This window comes from Triticum aestivum, chromosome 6D, assembly GCF_018294505.1.
Source record: "Triticum aestivum cultivar Chinese Spring chromosome 6D, IWGSC CS RefSeq v2.1, whole genome shotgun sequence".
Lineage (NCBI taxonomy): Eukaryota > Viridiplantae > Streptophyta > Magnoliopsida > Poales > Poaceae > Triticum > Triticum aestivum.
Genome location: NC_057811.1, coordinates 270,669,401 through 270,688,854, shown reverse-complemented (window position 1 = coordinate 270,688,854; position 19,454 = coordinate 270,669,401). Strand labels below are relative to the sequence as shown.

Genomic DNA, 19,454 nt, shown 5'->3' with positions numbered 1-19,454 from the left:
GAAATTTATGAAGTGGCATCTTGTATATTTCGTCCAAGGCTTCATGCACTCCTTATGGTGGCTTCAAAGTCCTGAAATCATCACTTGTAACTCCGTTCTTGTTCCCCTTGCGCATGCCATCAACTCCATGCTTGTTCTTGCTCCAATGTTCATCCTTCTCCAAGCTAGGCCCTTCATTTGTAAGCAAAACAAATGTATCCAATTTAGGCAGCATCATATTCTCATGAACATTAGAATCATTACCAAGAAACGAAAGTACCTGGTAATTTAATTGGCGTGCGCGAGCTCTAGTAATTGGTCCAGTATATGTAACAGTAGGGGCTGTGGGTGTAACAATGGTATTGATGTCCTCATCAGTAGCTCTTGCATCCCTCAGGCCGGGCAATACCAACACCACACCCGCACGCATATTACAAGCACCACGTACACATCAATCAGGGCAGCACACCACAGATGCAGGCATCCAACAAGCTGCTCACGTCGCCGTTAGGGCCTTAGCCAGCTGCGCGCCCACACCCTCCCGGAATCGCCTCCCCAACATCCTTAACAACCATCGTTTGGCCGACTCAGCAGAAATGAGAAAAGAGATGAGGGAGGGCCCTCGCAAGAAGGGAAAGGGGAAGCAGATCAACCTCCTATGTCCCACTGTCGTCGGAGCCCTAGGTTTGCTTGTCGGAGTCCATGATTTGGTGCCAGCGCACGGGAAAGAGAGAAACTTGCGATGGATCAGGAGGCTCAGGAGGGAGAGAGATGATAGGAGCTTGAAGACTAGGATGAAGCCAGTGGACGATGGACGGCAGACGATGAGATCGGGACGAAACCGCAGGTGGGACGCAGACACGCAACATCGGCGGAGGACAACGATCTCATCCATCACTTCGACCAGAAAGAGAAGGGTAGATGGCGTCGACAATGATAGCGACGACCAAATCGGGATGAGGACCGAGAGAGAATTGGATCGGGAGGTCTCATACTTTTTTGGTGGGCTTCTTTTCACGAGAAAAATAAATGCGGGGTGAAGGGCCTGGAAACCGATCGTGAGGGAGGCGAACGAAAGGGAGGGAAGGACGTGGTCCAATGGCAGGAAAAGGAACCTTACTCCTTTTTTAAGTAGTAGAAAAGAGGTAAAACTCACTAAATTCTCCCTAATAAAAAAGAAAAACTTGGTTCACAAGGGTATTTTTAGAGTACGCCTAGGCGTACCATATTTTTATAGAAGGCAGAAGTTGAATTACAAGACACTACAACTTGTTGTGAACAACAAGTGTAGCAAGAACAGCACAACCTAGCTAATCAACAGATTAGCCACCACGACAATTACAAACACAACACAAAAGGGTCTGCCCTAAACCAATCATCCAGCCGCGTCACAACAAATGCCGATCACCACAAGAGCAACAACTACAGCCGGACTCCCTTCGCCAACGCACTACCACCCTTGAATGCCTAAGAGGAGACGACGAGTGGGTAGCGGGACTCGGTCAGTCCCTATAAAGCCATCGTCTTGGGAGCATCGACAACTGCATACATAGCGCCCACGAAGATCAACTCGGGCCAGCGACAACACCAGAGAATCACACCACAAGACCTCCAAGCCAGGTCTCCACCTACTATGCTCTCAACAGAGTAATGACGCCAAGACGCCGCCATCGCCGGTCCAGCAACGGACCAAGGCTTTCGCTCGGAGACCACAACCCGACCGAGAAAGGGAGACGCCAACGCACCTTGGTGACGCCTAAGGAGGGAACCGACACCCACGGGCGCCGTCGTCACTAGCTCCAGCCAAAATCGAGCAGGATTTTCATCCAAACTGTCGCACAACTCCCACCCCTACCATCGGATTTGTCCGAACAGTCCGGGTCACACCACCGCTGCCGCAACACCTCCTCGTCATGATGAAACCGTCGCGGAACATCGACCCCTCACACAGCCGAGAGCACTCAGACCAACACCCAACTCCTACCCGGTCGAAGAAGATGAGCTCCAGACCAACCTCCTCCAGCACTGCCCAGATGCACCAGCACCGCGAGCAAGGGCTGGTCACGCCACCTCCTGCCAGCCAGCCTTGCCTCGGAGCGATCCAGGGACTTGCACGCGAGAGACCATAGCACCTCGCCTCCTGCACGCGACGAGCGTACCCACTAGGCACATCCCGACGCGAGGCGCTGGATCGAGCTCCCAGATCCATCCCGCGCAACCACCAACGCCCCAAGGCGCCGCCTTCCCCGACCACTCTGGCGACAGCGATAGACGTCCCGCGCGCCATGACCTCTGCAGCTTGTATCTGTCTGCCCATGCTAATTTACCTTTTGTCAATAATAGGTGATGCTCTGTATAACCTGCGTCAGAGTCTGAAGGATAGCAACAATGTATTGCAGAGTTGGGATCCCACACTTGTTAATCCTTGTACATGGTTTCATGTTACATGTAACAACGATAACAGTGTAATTAGAGTGTAAGTTGACGAAAAACTCTCAGCATGCATACCAAAGGGTTCAAGAGTGATCATCTTCATAATACCCTTTTGCTCTTTTCAGTGACCTTGGAAATGCACAATTATCCGGTGTACTAGTGTCCCAGCTTGGGCAGCTGAAAAATCTCCAATATTTGTAAGTTCTGGATGCAATGCACTAGTTTTTTTCAAACTGTAGACTGGCACTTAATACATCTTACATGCATATTCAGTAAAATGTAGTACTGAAATCTTGCCACTTCATATATTCATATAACATCTTATTGTTTATTTACTCTAATCGTTTGGTGTCGATCGTGTGACTTGCATCTATTGTACTCTAGAGGACACATGCCTTACATAGAGGGGTTACAACCGCAGATACACTCCACCTAATTTAAGAAATCCTTTCCTAATTCAAGCACTTCCCTAACTTATCTCCAACTCCTGGAGTCCTAACTTACTTGGCAAGAAATATCAACACTAAGCAACTTGGGTTCTGCAACCTTAGGTGTGCCCAACTCTTCTGCCTAGCTGCCGCTAACCAGGTCTCGGTAGTTCCACATGACATGGGCAGTGGTGAAAGGTCAGATCTTGTGCCGACAGTGCAACTAATCGACTAATCGAGTAGCCCTTCATCAGTCTGTGCCTGATATTGTTATGAACTTCGTCGAAGGTTTCCTCTATGTCAAATTGGCTATCCTGACGATCATCGACAACTTCTCCAAATATGCCCACTTCGTCCCTCTAGATCATCCTTATTCACTTAGCTCTATGGCTCAGGTGTTATTTGATTAGGTGCATGGCATCCCAAGTTTCATTATCTGGCACATTCTTGTTTGTGATCAATGGAAGATTGGTACCATGATTCCAGTCATGTTGCAAGGGTGTGTACTTCGAACTATGTCTTTCGTCATATGTTCCTGCCATGCTCATGGAACTAGGCAAATCTTGGTAAGATGGACTTGTCTTCCAGAGTGCGGCTGTATAGGAGAATATTGCACAAACCAAGCAGCACTAACCTTTTTCCAGCTTCAGGGTGAGTTGTTTGCCATGAAGAGGGGTGATGACACTCACGTGGGAACTCTCCTACTGCCGGAGATTTAGGGCTATTAATGGTCAGACACAAGATTTATCTGTGGTTGGGCTGAATCTAGGATTGTTATTCATTGACCAACACTTAAAGGGCTAGGAGTTTGAAGTAAGGGCAGCTGTTGAATCAGGGAAGCTATATTGAATTTAGAGTTATGTCTGGTTGAAACCCCTCTATAGAAGGGGATTGAAGTATCAGTAAGGGAAAGCAGTAATTACTCTATGTCTCTATCCTCCCATTCCTGATTTTCTCTCCTCACTCCTCGGCCTCAGGGCCTCTAAGCATGTGGAAGACAGCTGGTCCCAAACTAGGGTTTGGCATCTCTCAAGCCTGTAATGCACTCACTGTGGGATTACATATGAGTTAACTTGCTATTTGATTTACTAAGTTGGGTCTATTTATACCCTTCACACGAGTTATGATTGATCACGAATGGCACACCTGCCTCCTAAATTTTACTCCAATGTCAAAAGCCCCTCCCAACCTGCATCACTGCCCCGCAGTAGTGTACCGTCTTTGGCGGAGATGGCCTAACTAATCTGTTTACCGTATCTTAGCACTAGCCGTACAGACAAGATCCTTGTGAACAACGATAGTGAACTGAACCTTGCGATGAAGCTTCAAATATTTTGGGCAGATATCCAGAAACTCTGTAACCTAAATGCACAATCCTAGTTTGGGAGCCTTGGCGCAGCGGCAAAGCTGTTGCCTTGTGACCATGGTCACGGGTTCGAGTCCTGGAAACAGCCTCTTGCATAAATGTAGGGAAAGGCTGCGTACAAAAGACCCAAAGTGGTCGAACCCTTCCCTCTGGACCCTGCGCAAGCGGGAGCTACGTGCACCGGTCTGCCCCTTTTTTTATATCCAGAAACTCTGTAACCTATGTGGTATGTGCATAATCCTTGTAGATTTGCTACCGCGTTTGCTAGGACTATCAGAAATGTCCAAAAAAAATCTTGAAGAAAAAACACCCAAAGGGCATCTTAGATCTGATAATTATCAAGGAAAAAAGCCAGCACAGTGGAAAGATAACTGGACGCAGAATTGACCAGTAAAAAATAAAATTACATTGAAAATCATACTAGCCTTCTTCCTTTGATTGTACACCGCCTGCCGGAGATTGAAAATTGCACTGAACCAACAGTAAAGGACAGGGACACCTGCAAATGCCCTCGCCATACCGTACTTTAAAGACCGGAATAGCCACTCGCCGCTTGGGACGAGATCTAGAAATCGCTGAAGAAACATCAGCTGGAGCATCACACTACGCAGAACAGGCTTACGATCCATTACCACTGGTCCAGAGAGTTGGAGAGAAAACCGGACCATGCCGCATAACAACATTGAAGAAGATGTCGAAGTAGCCACACCAATGGCCAACCAACTGCTCTCCTTGATAGACACACAAACTAAAGAGGGCCAACAGATCTGGCGCCACAAACTCTGACAGGCCCTTTGTCGTCGTCGAGGTAGGGGGAGGCTGGATAGACCTTATTCCAACACACCCACCTCGTTGATGCCGCTAGGGAAACAAAACGTTAGGGAAAGGAAAATAAAACGGATGACGAGGCCGCCAGATGTGGGAGAGGAGGGGGACTGAGGTGACGGCGTGGAGGAGACCTTTTGGAGCGGTGGCTAGGGTTGGGAACAGGAGACAAACTCAATTTTTGTAGATTTATACACTTGTGCATGCCATTTTGAAGATGTTATTTTGCTTATATTCTGTGTTTTCTTCTGTTAGTTGTTTAGTATATATTTCCTCACTTTTAAATGTCTCTCTACGCTTGAAAACTGATATGTGTTCCTTTGGTTATAGGGAGCTTTACAGCAACAACATAAGTGGGCCAATACCTGCTGAACTGGGCAACCTAACTAGCCTGGTCAGTTTGGATTTGTATCTGAACAAGTTCACGGGAGTTATTCCTGACAGCCTGGGGAATCTTTTGAAGCTTCGATTCCTGTAAGAATAGGTCTTTTGGCCACAAGCACATCGGTGTTACTTTGATGTTATTTAGATTCTTTTCAGTTGGTCTGTTCTTAGTTGTAACAGTTGTTCTTGTCCTGCGATCTTTTCTCATTTGGGAGAATGAGGCTTACGAACTAGTGTTAAAGAATGGAAACAGATAATTCTCATTGAAAAGCATAATCCAAATGCCATGATGCATGCATTGACTAATGTGTCATTTTTTGTGTACTTCTCTTTGTAAGGATTTTGGTGTTTGTCACTCCTCTGTATAACTTTTTGTTTCCATTTTTTTACTAACTTGTCATGCAGATTAAGTGCCAATTGTACCATTCTGTTTCCTATTATTAGTTGTATCATTTGTTTCCTTGTATTTATAAGTCTAACTGTTTTTTGCTATTATGCCTACTTGGAAGGATAGCCGTCTTAACAACAACAGCATGTCGGGTCAAATTCCTAAATCCCTGACTGATATCACTACTCTTCAAGTACTGTAAGTTGAACGTTGTGCTCTGTCGTTCTCATGTAGTTTCGTTATGTGTTGGGATGAATATATATAACAGTTACATTAATGCAGCGATCTCTCAAACAACAACCTCTCAGGAGCAGTTCCATCTACTGGCTCCTTTTCACTCTTCACCCCTATAAGGTCTTCTATCTGCAAAAGATTGAATGATGTTTAGCCCAACTCCATTGCCAGTTTTAACAAGGTCTTATTTCTTGGCTCAGTTTTGCGAATAATCCACTTCTTTGTGGTCCTGGTACCACAAAGCCCTGCCCTGGGGATCCTCCTTTTTCCCCACCTCCTCCATACAATCCTCCAACACCACCAACTCAATCAGCAGGTAAGTTATGAGTACTTGAATTTGCTTGTCAATATTCAAGGCAGTAGAAAAGATGGCACTTTGGTACATGCGCTTGATGGATTTTATTCCATTAGGTGCCTCTAGCACTGGAGCTATCGCAGGTGGCGTTGCTGCTGGTGCTGCACTGGTGTTTGCTGTTCCTGCTATTGCATTTGCAATGTGGCGCCGTCGTAAACCTGAAGAACATTTCTTCGATGTGCCTGGTCAGTTTCATATACTGATACGTTTCTTCATTTGCCAAAAATTGTGTCCTCATGTCATCCATGCCACACATTTTGTTCTTATTTTCTCGAACACCACACATCATGTTCTTATGTCATCTCATTTTTCTTCAGCCGAGGAAGATCCAGAAGTTCATCTTGGTCAGCTTAAGAAGTTCTCATTGCGAGAGCTTCAAGTTGCATCTGACAACTTTAATAATAAGAACATTTTAGGAAGAGGTGGTTTTGGAAAAGTGTACAAGGGGAGGCTTGCAGATGGTACATTGGTAGCAGTGAAAAGACTAAAAGAGGAACGTACCCCTGGTGGCGAGCTTCAGTTCCAAACAGAAGTTGAGATGATTAGCATGGCAGTGCATAGGAACCTTCTCCGACTTCGCGGTTTTTGCATGACACCTACTGAACGATTACTAGTCTATCCATACATGGCCAATGGCAGTGTTGCATCACGTTTGCGAGGTACTTTGTTCTTTCCTCTAATACCTAACACGTTCTGAATGCGGCTTCCTCAGCCAATAATCACTTTAAATATGACCTTTTCTGCTGTGATGATATGCTGAAATATTTCTGTTCTTATTTATGGTGCTTGATTTCATAGAGCGTCAGCCATCTGAACCACCCCTTGATTGGGATACCAGAAGACGAATTGCACTTGGATCTGCAAGGGGACTCTCTTACTTGCACGATCACTGTGATCCCAAGATCATCCACCGTGATGTCAAAGCTGCAAATATTCTTTTGGACGAGGATTTCGAGGCAGTTGTGGGTGATTTTGGGCTTGCCAAACTTATGGATTACAAGGATACTCATGTAACTACTGCTGTTCGTGGAACAATTGGACACATTGCTCCTGAGTACCTATCCACTGGAAAGTCCTCTGAGAAGACTGATGTTTTCGGCTACGGAATCACACTTCTGGAGCTTATTACTGGGCAGAGGGCATTTGATCTTGCTCGCCTTGCAAATGATGATGATGTTATGCTTCTTGACTGGGTAAATACTTCTTTTCAAGAGCATAGTTTTGAATTTCAGTTTCAGAAATATTTCAGCCATAGCCAAAATGACTGAATTTCACTGAAATTTAGTGGTTCAGTTTTGGAATTCAGCGATTTTGGTTTTCATTTCGGTCAAAGGGCCAAAGTTTCCACTTGAATTAGATTGGAATCTAACTAAATATTTCAAAAAGTTCAAATGTAATTTGAGAATTATTCAAATTTGTGCATACTACCGTAGTTGCTATGAGTGAAGCAAGGGGTTGGGCGTATGAGAACCTCTACCAGCGTTTAAACATGAAGGAAGGCGAAAGGGACATCTATAAGATGGCCAAGATCTGAGAGAAGAAGACGAGGGATGTCAACCAAGTCAAATGCATCAAGGACGGAGCAGATCGCCTTCTAGTGAAGGACAAGATGAGGAGATCAAGCATTGATGATGAGAGTACTTTGACAAGTTGTTCAATGGAGAAAATGAGAGCTCTACCATTGAGCTGGACGACTCCTTTGATGATACGACATAGGTTGTGTGCAACGAATCCAGGAGTCTGTGGTCAGGGAGCTTTAAAAAGATGAAATGCGGCAAGGCAATGGGCCCTAATTGTATCCCCATTGAGGTGTGGAGAGCCTCATAGACAGCGATGGTATGGCTAACTAAGCTTTTCAACATCATGTTTCGGGCAAACAAGATGCCGGAAGAATGGAGGCAGAGTATATTAGTACCAATCTTCAAGAACAAGCAGGATGTTCGAAGTTGTACTACCTATCGTGGAATTAAGCTGATGAGCCATACAATGAAGCTATGTGAGTCATTGAGCACCACTTGAGAAGAATGACAAGCGTGACCAAAAATCAGTTTGGTTTCATGCCTGGGAGGTCGACCATGGAAGCCATTTTCTTGGTATGACAACTTATGAAGAGATACATGGAGCAAAAGAAAGACCTGCATACGATAAGATACCGCGGAATGTCATGTGGTGGGCCTTGGAGAAACATAAAGTCCAAACAAAGTACATTGCCCTCATCAAGGACATGTACGATAATGTTGTGACAAGTGTTTGGACAAGTGATGGAGACACTGATGACTCTTTGATTAAAATAGGACTGCACCAGGGGGTTAGCTTTGAGCCCTTATCTTTTACTTTGGTGATGGATAAGGTCACAAGGAGATATCCCATGGTGTATGCTCTTCGTGGATGATGTGGTGCTAGCGGTGATAGTCAGACTTTGGAATCAAAAGGTTTTTGGCTTGGTAGAACTAAAACTGAGTACATGAGGTGTGGTTTTAGTACTAGTGGGCACGAGGAGGTTGGCCTTGGTGGGCAGGTGGTATACTAGAAGGACACCTTTCGATATTTGGGGTCAATGCTGCAGAGGGATGGTGATAGCAATGAAGATGTGAGCCATCGAATCAAAGCTGGATGGATGAAGTGGCGCCAAACTTCTGGCGTTCTCTGTGACGAGAGTGCCACAAAAGCTAAAAGGCAGGTTCTAAGGACGGCGATTTGACCTGTGATGTTATATGGCGATGAATGTTGGCCAACTAAAGGGCAACATGTCCAACAGTTCGGTGTAGTAGACATCGTCTGAGATGGTTTGGGCATATACAACGCATGCCACGTTTATTCAGGTTCTATAGGAAGCGTCAGTGCATAGCAGACGTTTAAAGCATGCTGATGATGTCAAGAGAGGGTCGGGTGACCAAACTTAACATGAGAGGAGTCCGTTAAGAGAGATCTGAAGGAATGGAATGTCACCAAAGAACTAGCCATGGACAGGGGTGCGTGGAAGTTAGCTATGCACGTGCGAGGACCATGAGTTGGTTTTGAGATCTTATGGGTTTCAACTCTAGCCTACCCCAATTTGTTTGGGACAAAAAGGCTTTGTTGTTGTTGTACTGTACTTGCTGAAATAGTTTGACGGGAAGACAATTATTTCATTATGTATCAAAATTAATGAAATTCTGATGAAAGTACAAAGTGAAAACCATGCTCAAGAGTGAGCGTAAATTATCATCATCACCACATCTAATGTTTTTCTCATGATCATGCTGTTTTGGGATTTTAAGATTTCTTATAAATGATTGTCACCAAACCCATGTAATAATGGGCTGTCCTTAGCCCCATTAACTTGTTATATAGAGGGTATTCATTGGTGAGTGACAAGCTGGCAGTTCATCCTTCCAGGACAGAATGTGCTAATATGCTGTCACTAGAGACAACCAGTTGTATCACATGTGGGATGCATTGTACTCTGTTATCAGTAACAAGTGGGCAAATGATTAATTCAACTGCCAATTCTACAGGTGAAAGGATTGTTGAAGGAGAAAAAAGTTGAGATGCTGGTGGACCCAGACTTGCAGAGCAACTATGAAGAGACCGAGGTGGAATCGCTGATCCAGGTAGCGCTGCTGTGCACGCAGGGCTCGCCAGTGGAGCGCCCCAAGATGTCGGAGGTCGTGAGGATGCTGGAAGGTGACGGCTTGGCAGAGAGATGGGAGGAATGGCAGAAGGTGGAGGTGGTCAGGCAGGAGGCAGAGTTGGCTCCTCTTCGCAACGACTGGATTGTTGACTCCACATATAACCTCCGCGCCGTGGAACTATCTGGCCCAAGATGACCAACGTCGTTCTCTGGCATAGGCAAAAATCACCATTTGATCAGTCATTCAGCCTAATTGTTGTTTGTGAATATGAAAGGTAGCTTGTACTCTTTTGTTTAATGACAATTTTAAAGGATGCATTTTCCCCCCATTCTCCTCCACACTGAGAAGTTATGCTAGGCTGCAGTCATTTGTTAAGGTGAAAGGCATACATTTTGTGTTGAATTTGCAAGGCACTGTTGTATCAATCTGATAAAAGTGCAATGTGTTATTCTGTGATCCCCTTGTCGGTGCATAGACATTCATTTCTCTTCTTTTGTGGTGTCTTCAAAGCTATTGTCAGTCAGTGTAATCTCTATCAAAATATAGGACCATATTTTGACACTATGACAGTGGCAAAAAACGTCTTATATGTTGATATCGAGGGAGTAAATCACAGCCGGCCGTATCAAACCCTATCCAGTGTGTGAGAGATCAAAGAGGTGTTAGGGCAACTCCAACCGGCTGACGCAAATGGATATAGTTTTTGTATGCTTTTTGTCTATAGTTTTTGTTTGCTTTTTGTCTGTTTGAGTGGCTAAGCAGATGTGCCTACCCGGTTTTTGATTTGGGTTGTAGGCGGGCCCAACGCGGCCGATGCATTAGTTCATGTGGTTTTAGAAAAAAAACTAAATAGAAATATAAACTATTCAAATTTAAAAACATGTAAATTAATAAAACATAATTAAACATTAAAACCTGCCAAAGTCCACTTCAAACATAATTATACATAAAACATAAATAAAAACTAAAAAAACTAGCCCAGCTCTGACGTCTGCAGGTGCGGGCGGTGCTGGTGCTGGCGGTGGCGCTGGCGGGTAGATGCAATTGCCGGTCACACAGAGTTGGAGCGCCCCCTACAGGCCATTGTGTGCCCTCCTCGCGCTGGAGAGTCTCCTCTAGTGCAGCATGGTACTCTGCCTTCGCCTTCATGTTCTTTTCACCACTGGCGGCGGCGGTGGAGGGCGGGCCTCGACCTGAATGGCGCCGCGACGACGCACATTGTGCTTCATGGTGAATCAGACGTCCCAGTTGGGACTATCTATCGCGTACGCCGGGTCGGTGCGCTGCTCGAGCGTGAGGATGACACGTCGTTTGCGGATTTTCTTTGCACGCACCCACTCCGAGTGCGGCACCGTGATGTGATGGGGGTCAAGATGCCAACTATGTGGGAGGTTGACATTCGGCCATGGTAGCGGTACTCTCAGTGGTACTGCGCCCGGTGCAGTGTCCGATGAGCCCTCCCCCCTTGGCACGACCGTGCAACGAGCTGGCGCCGTGGTTGTGCTTTCCCTTGCCAAAAAAGCCACCCATTGCGACTAGGGTCAGTGTTGGCCGGCGAGGGGCCACGCGTGACTAGACGTGGACAGGAGTGGGGAAGCCATTAGAAAAGACGCGTGGACTCCGCAGCCTTCCACTTGCTAGCATGCGGGCCCGAACGCGCGCATAACATTTATCAGGACCAGCGGCGGTGGTTGGGCAACCGACACACGGGCCTGAGACTGACACCGAGCAGACACGCGGCGCATCCGTGTAGACGCAAATCGGACATGCGTCCACACAAGCACACACCAGTCGTCTATATGAACTGATGTATGCGACAGAAAGTGAAACAGGTTGCACGAGCTGTGCTATACTGCTTATATTTACCCTGCAATTGTACAGTATGTACATCTCTTCATCTATTACACCGCATGTACAAAGATTTCATACTCGTACGCCGATGGCTATGCTACACCACCTCTGAGGTAAAACTGCACACAGGCAAAAGGAAAAGAAAAAGCGGATGATAACCGCAACGTATTACACTGAAATCTTTTGGGTCAGCTCTCACTGGTCGATGGTGAACTCAGGCAGTGCCGGTTATCAATCTCTCTTGTTGGTCCAGCTTCTTCACCTTGAGAACGCCAAGCAGGATTTGTAGTCCAAAGAACGCACAAAGACAGTATCCGATGGTTGCTGGCATCTACAATGGATAAATGGAAGTGTGTCTGAATTTAGTTTTGTGCTGGTAATTTTCTGAAAGATGAATGCAGTTTCTTTGGGAAACTTACCCGGATAGAATTGAGGTGCAGAATGGTAGCGAGGTTTACCAAACTGCCCGCAGCCACTCCCTGGGTGACACGCAGCAGCATTTCACAACAGAGGATGGTATTAGCACTCAAAAGAAAATAAAAACAGAGCACGACATCATGATCGCATATAGGGGTGTTCATGGCCGGGTTCAAACAAACCCAACCAAAACCGACAGTCAGATGAAAGTACAGTTTTTTCATTAGCCATGATCAAGGACACAAGTTCTAGTTCAAATAAATGAATCGAGCGGTTCCCACCGTGAGACCATTTTTGAACACCCTAATCACACACAGTGCATAGCATCCTAAGAGTTGAAAAACTGGCACCCACCCACTATCAGTTTTATCTTGGACAGCCCTAAATTCCCATAGCAATCATAACATAACACAATATAAAGCTTAATTAATTTATAAAACTCACATATCCAATTGTTTTCTGTACAGCAGCAACTCTTTGAAACGATCTTTCCGATTCTAATGCTCTGACACGAAGCTTGAGATCACCTTGCTCCTGTTATAAAACAACAAAAAATAGACCATTGAGTTCATTGTTGAATGGCACCAGCAAACCACGGAAAATAGACCAAAGAACATTGTAGATACCAAACGCTCAATGATCTGTGCAAGTTTTTCGACTCTGTCAGGTTGACGGAACACATTGTAGAATGCACGAGACTGCCTGTCCCACCGCTTCCTTGCATCCTGAGGTATAATGAAATGCACATGAAACAATCACTCCATGGTAAACATACTCAGGCGTTACCATTTACTCCCTCCGTTCCGAATTACTTGTCGCAGAAATGGATGTATCTAGAACTAAAAAATGTCTACATACATCCATTTCTACGACAAGTAATTCCGAACGGAGGGAGTAGATGACTCAATTTTGTACTAACTATAGTATAAAGTTAGTACAAAGTTGAGTCATCTATTTTGGAACGGAGGGAGTAGGTTAGAATTATGGACCAAAGGTTAACTTGCCTTAACAAGTACTTCAACACCAGCTTCATTAAATCTGAGCAACTCCATGGCATAACTAGTAATTTAAATAGATGCATCAAATCAGATTCAGAGAAGGCCATGTCAAAATTTTGTCAATTAAGAACATGGAATGCCACTAATGTAGAGAATACTCACGGCTTAGCAATCTCTGTAATATCAAATCTAGGATCTAAACCTTTCCCAATACCATCCAGTACTGAAAGAATGGAGAAAGCATAAGGAGCCATGAATGGAGAAAGCATAAGGAGCCATGAAGCTATGGCATCATGTTACAGCCATGATTCTCTACATGTAAAGCTGTCAGACCTGAGAATGCTCTGACCACAAATGTAAAGGTGGCAGGAAACCGAAATGGTTGATCAGCAGCAATTGCCAAAAGATCCTCTCCTGTAAAATTTTGATGCAAGTTAAAACAGAAAAGCAAAACCAGTAGAATGACATGTATGGCATGTTTCCTTCTATCATGTCCCCTGATAGATTGCAGGAATCATGAGCCATTACCGATAGCTGCAAGTCTCTGCTTCTTCTTTTCAAACTTTTCCTCCTTAGATAATTGTTTTTTAAATCCAGGTTCCACGGTTGCCATCTCTCTCTCTTTCCTTTGTGCAGCTAGACGCTCTTCAAAGCTATATAATAGATAAACAGAACACAGTGAGGCTAAGCGGCGTTGTTGATCTCATTAGGAAACTTTTCATGTAACTAAGTACAAAGGAGCATCCTTCCGGGATAAAGGGCTAGTAGATTACCTATCCAGGAAAAATTGAGCTGTTCTTCTGACGGCTGTCATATCTCCAGTAGGAACAAGGACACCCATTTGAACCATTGCTTGAAGCACCTGCATGGATACACATGATGTTCTGTCAAACTTCACAGGGTCTACATTATTGTCTGCAGGTAAACTACCAAGAAAAACTTACTTTATCAGGATCTTTTTCATAAACTCCATAAAATACTTCAAGCAGTCCTTCGCGGATATTCGGGCTAATACTGCAAGTAAAAAGAATGAAGATTAGACTAATTACATAAATGGACTTTGGAGGAAACAAAATGATCATAAGCAACCTTCCCATCATCCCAAAGTCGTAGAAGATAAGCCTCCCACCATTGGCATCATCAACAGCAATGTTCCCTGGATGCTGTAAACGGAATCAATTTAACCAGTGCACGGCTACTGCATTTAATCGGGATACTTAAAAGGAGCAAAATAGAGTACATATGATTTGATATCATGGAATTTATAATCTAAGAGATGATAATATTTGACATTATGGCTATAGCTGACATAAATAGAGCTGCACTCAGTAAAATTGCCAAGGTTGGAGATTGTTTGATGATTTGGAATGCACAGATGCTTTGCCGATGGGACTCTGGCAGAGCATGACCACATAACTACACCTAGTTTCTCTTAGTGCATAATAATTTTTGTGATTCATTTGAATGCATTATAGCGTCCCCACAAAAAAACATTATAGTGCAATAATAGAAGGTTGACTGCATTTTTGTGATTTGAGCGCAGAAGACATTGCCAAAGCACTGGAAATAAAACACTAATATAGTAGATATAGAGTAAAATGAACCTGTAAAGGTTATACCCGAATTCATCCATGTAATCAAGAGGACAAGAGAATATAATGAGAAGTAATGAACAAGACATCCATTAGCCCAGACACTGCTTTACTTTATATGTACTGTATCCATGAATTTATCAGAATTTGTAGAACATTCTTTAATTCTCAAACTGCAAAAGGGAAAGTCCAATTGAAACAACTACAGCATATTTCGCTTATGTATAGTGCAACTAACCGGGTCGGCGTGGAAAAATCCATGCGATAAAATCTGCTCAAGGTAGGACTCAACAGCATACCGGCCTAACCTGAAAAAGATTACGGTTGGCAACAAAAGATACCAATGTTAGTAGGTACTGCAAAAAAAGTCATGGCCGAGTAGTATTCAGACTTCAGAGGATACCTTTTCCGATCAAGCCCTAACTTATCTATCTGCTGTATCCTATTTATTTTGATTCCTGGGACATACTCCATTGTTAGAACCTACAAAGCATACAAAATAAACTTAAGTCTTATCTTCTGTTCTATGTTGCTTGAGAGTTTATTCACAAGTTTCTGCATGGAAGGAACCTGAGGTGTAGTATACTCCCAGTAAATTTCTGGAACCTTCACATAGTCCATATTTTTGAAGTTTTCAGCAAACTTTTCAGCATTAAATGCTTCTTTGGTATAGTCTATTTCCTAAAAAACAACCATAAGATGATTATGTAATTTGCTTTCATGCAAATATACAAGAAACACCGACAAATCAAATGGCTGATTTGAAAGAATTTATCTAATACAATCTGAGAAAAATATATTGATAGTTTGATACAAAGAACTCAAAGCAAGAAAGAGCATCATGAAATGGACTAATAATACAGAGCAAAGTCAACATCAAGATGTAAGCCTCTCAAGCCCAATCCTTGCACTATTATGGAAGTATTGACACCAAAACGCTGTTTTGTGATGCCTAGAGAACTCTACCTACGCATCAAATTATCTCAATTTACTCTCACTGAGGAAAGATGCATAAAAAATGGATACATTTGCTTCCAATAGTCTGTTATATAATAGGTGTTATTTCAAAAACCTGAGCTGTGACAAGCATGAGATAGTAACAGACCGTAGGTTGTGAGCATAAGACAGGCGCACCTGATATAATACATTTGCACATTCATCATAAATAGCAACCCAGTCTCTCTTGGCACCATCTGACTTGGGATCCACTTTCTGAAGGTATTCTGCTATTACCTAGAACATCATCAGTTGAGGGTATCAGCTGATGGTTTGAAAAGAAAGAAAAATAATAGAGAGGCACAATCTGTTAGGGAAAAAGTACACTTTTAAGAGACTTGCCCTTAAATTCTTCAGATCAATATCAAACAGCTCTTTCAGACCAGGCCTTTGCACCTTGAGTACAACTTCTTGGCCATTTAGGCATGCCCGATGAACCTGGCCTGCCAAAAAGGGATGTATTGTTACAGTGTCAAGTTGACACAAGAAAATAAAATGCTTTTGTTTTAGTCAAATTTCAAGATTACATATCTAGTCTACGAGCTTATTACCGAGGCTAGCAGCAGCTAATGGTTCAACGTCAAATCGTTCAAATATCTCATTTACAGATGCTCCCAGCTCTTCTTCAATAGTTGACACAGCTGTCTCTGAAGGGAATGGAGGGACCTGATCCTGCAAAAGAGGGTCCATGATAACATTAGTATAAAGTAAAGATATAGCACTGCTAGTTACCAAAAATCTAGGAAACGCGAGAAGTTTTTAACTGACAAGAACGACTATTTTACTTCGCTGATCTGATGACCAATTTAACTAAACTGGATACATATTTATGCATAAATTTGCAACTGGAGGACTTTGGGGAATTTGGGTCAGCAACAATCAAGCGCATATAGCTGAAGCTCGTAAGCTACTGGAGGAGATCGTGATTAGCCGGCACCAACAGAAACGAGAGACGGTAAGATTTCAAGGACTGAGAGCAGTTAGCTGATGGTGGAAGTGTTCTAATAGGCCTTAAATACTTGTGTTTTATCAAACCACCAAAAAACGAACGATGTTTCATATGCAGATAGGGTGGTTCATAGCAGGTATTATGAGATTCTGATAGACCCCCAATTTAAAATCCAAGAGATAATCTTTTGAAGTTAATCTATGTCAAGACACTTAGTACAGATTTTACCCATGGTCATTACTGAATACTTTTTTTTGCGGGAGTACTGAATACTTGTTTTAAGATTCACAGACTTTTCATTACGAGTAATGAAACAAGCCCTTATGTTTTTCTAATAGGTTACACGTTCCCTATAGCAATCTATCACAGATGCAGATTTGCTAATAAACAATAATCCAGTATTCACCGCAGATGCTTTGGATGTGTCCAGATGCGGAAGTATAGAAGTGTGCATGCAAACCTGCAATTCAGATAATTGATCCACATATTCTTTTGGAAGAATATCCACCCTGGTGGAGAATTGCTGTCCTATTTTAATAAATGTGGGGCCTAATCTCAAAATACTCTCCTTGAGCCACTTGGCAAGAACTTTCCTCCTCATTACCCTTTTCTCTTCCGTCATCCCCCCTGCAGGTAATTCATCGGCATCAAGGGATGCCTTATGCAGACAATTTTACTAAGAATATGTAGGGAACTTTAGGACACAAACGAACAGCATCCAGCAAGTCAGTGAATTGTTTAAAATGCAATACACCCTGTTTATAAGATGAAGGATTTTAAGCCGGCGTCCTTTCTCCATGTTATCATATAGTACTTCTTGTTATATGTTCAAACAGTAAGGCACCTTTTATGACATGTAACCTAAAGTAGTTGGTTTACACTTCATCTCAAAAGCCATGGAATTGCCTATTATTTTCACAAGTAGAAAAATAAGTCCAAATCTGCCTCTCAAGTATCTTGGTAACGAATATACTAACACAAATAAACATGTCAGGCTGCACGTGGTTGACAAGTAAAGCCTAAATGTGCAAAAAAAATATGACACATAAAACAATCATTTGTTATTTTATGGAATATGACCCAAAGACTTGCAAGAAACTGACTGACATTTAGTGGAGTACGAAAAGATAGAAATCCAGGTACCTAAGCTTTGTGGTATAAAACCTTTAATATAGTACCGTGTCATTTCTGTTTGCGTGATTAAGTTCTAACCTCGATAAGTGAACTTCTGGTTGTTGAGCCAAACCTTGAATATAAATGCGAAGACAGAGCCCCATATCTCCAAGGTTCTTTGAATCGTTGAATAGGTTTTAAACCGATTCCAACGACCACCAGGAACAACAGACACCTGCAAGATTTAGATTTTCAACCCAGAATGAGGAAGCATTAATAATGGCATGAGATAAACATTTCAGCTGATCCCAGATGAACAACAATATTAACACAAATCATGGAGTCAAAATGTGCATGACGGTAAGTCATGCTTCCATCCGCACAAGCTGAAAGCACTACAGGGCTGACAGAACAAACAACTGACAAGCTTGTTTACTTCTCTCCACCACGGTGCATATTCTATTACTCCTTTCTGACGATGCTATTACCCGGCCTTCCCTGAATATAACTTCATTCCAGCTAGAACAAAATATGAATGACCTACTCCTTGCATTACACATTTACACTGACGTGTCACTGAAGTCTTTAGTCAAAGTAACATCGCAGTCCTGCTTACTACAGGAGATATCGCACATCCGTCTCGGAAAACAAAAATGGCACAACCCACTGATCGCACACACTGACAGACGCATACTTAGGAATAGAAAACGCCGAGCAAACAAATATTCACCTTGGGCATGGCCTCTCCGTCGCTTCGCTTAAACCATGCGTCCTCCCTGCCTATCTCCTCCACTCTCTCCTTCCTCCTCCTCTCATCCTCACCCGGCCCACGGCCGGATACCACAGAAGTGCCAGACCCGGATGGCACGGGCTTCACGCTCGCGCCGTTCCCACTCCTACTCGCACTCCTGTTGCTGTTGCTGTTTCCGTTGCCGTTGGACCCGAGGTACGCCTCCACCGCGGCATCGTCGTACCCGAGCCTGCTCGCGCTCCCGTTGAGCCCGAACTTCCTTGCTTCCTCCTCAGTAAGCGCAGAGGAGGATTTCTCCTCGAGAACAGCAAGAACGAGGCGGTCCTTTGATCGGCGGCGGAAGCGGAGCGGTGGCGGGGGGCGGCGGAGGCGGAGGTGGTCGGGAACGGAGAGCGAAGAGGAGGCGACGAGGGAGGCGGCCGCGGCCGCGACGGACATGGCGGGGCGGAGAGCTAGGGTTTGGCTGTGGGGGTCGAGGGGGTGGAAGCGAGGGGAGGCGGCGGAGGAGGGAGTGGTGTGGAGGAGGGGAGGGAGCAAGGCGCGGGAAGGGCCAGAGGAGAGAGGTGGTGGGAGGGGAGCCACATGGTTGGCACGGAGGATGAGGCGATCTCACGTGTGGAGAGGTGATTGGGGCGACGGTGAGTGATGGGGCCCAGTTGGTGGGGTAGGATCACGTGGAAAGTTTCTTTCTTTCTTTTCTTATCTCGCGTCCGTCCAATTTTAAGCCCTACCTAGCGAACGCTGTTGTAGCCGTTTGATTGTGTTGCAGGGATCTTGGCGC

General features: G+C 44.2%; 2 protein-coding genes across 3 annotated transcripts; one reads left to right on the top strand and one right to left on the bottom strand.

Moving 5' to 3' along the window:
* Positions 1 to 1,998: 1,998 nt before the first annotated feature.
* On the top strand, positions 1,999 to 10,465 carry LOC123144620 (LRR receptor kinase SERK2). Its single transcript, XM_044563825.1, has 10 exons — positions 1,999 to 2,455; positions 2,538 to 2,609; positions 5,362 to 5,505; positions 5,930 to 6,001; positions 6,086 to 6,157; positions 6,238 to 6,353; positions 6,449 to 6,577; positions 6,710 to 7,051; positions 7,191 to 7,585; positions 9,890 to 10,465. The coding sequence occupies exons 1-10, from the start codon at positions 2,265 to 2,267 to the stop codon at positions 10,199 to 10,201; spliced, it is 1,845 nt and encodes a 614-aa protein (XP_044419760.1). The 5' UTR covers positions 1,999 to 2,264; the 3' UTR covers positions 10,202 to 10,465.
* Positions 10,466 to 11,830: 1,365 nt separating this feature from the next.
* LOC123144619 (protein ACTIVITY OF BC1 COMPLEX KINASE 8, chloroplastic) lies at positions 11,831 to 19,209 on the bottom strand. Of its 2 annotated transcripts, XM_044563824.1 has the most exons (20): positions 18,653 to 19,207; positions 18,022 to 18,157; positions 17,270 to 17,436; positions 16,412 to 16,532; positions 16,203 to 16,303; positions 15,999 to 16,097; positions 15,435 to 15,545; positions 15,268 to 15,347; positions 15,103 to 15,172; positions 14,362 to 14,435; positions 14,217 to 14,286; positions 14,046 to 14,134; positions 13,801 to 13,925; positions 13,606 to 13,686; positions 13,435 to 13,495; positions 13,279 to 13,333; positions 12,901 to 12,999; positions 12,719 to 12,808; positions 12,277 to 12,336; positions 11,831 to 12,188 (listed from the first exon to the last, which is right to left on the bottom strand). In XM_044563824.1, exons 1-20 carry the CDS (start codon positions 19,109 to 19,111, stop codon positions 12,072 to 12,074), a joined length of 2,265 nt encoding a protein of 754 aa, XP_044419759.1. In that variant the 5' UTR covers positions 19,112 to 19,207; the 3' UTR covers positions 11,831 to 12,071. The 2 variants fall into 2 exon arrangements, with proteins under 2 accessions (XP_044419759.1, XP_044419758.1); XM_044563823.1 differs by having other exon boundaries at positions 14,217 to 14,435; positions 18,653 to 19,209.
* Between the last annotated feature and the right edge of the window lie 245 nt (positions 19,210 to 19,454).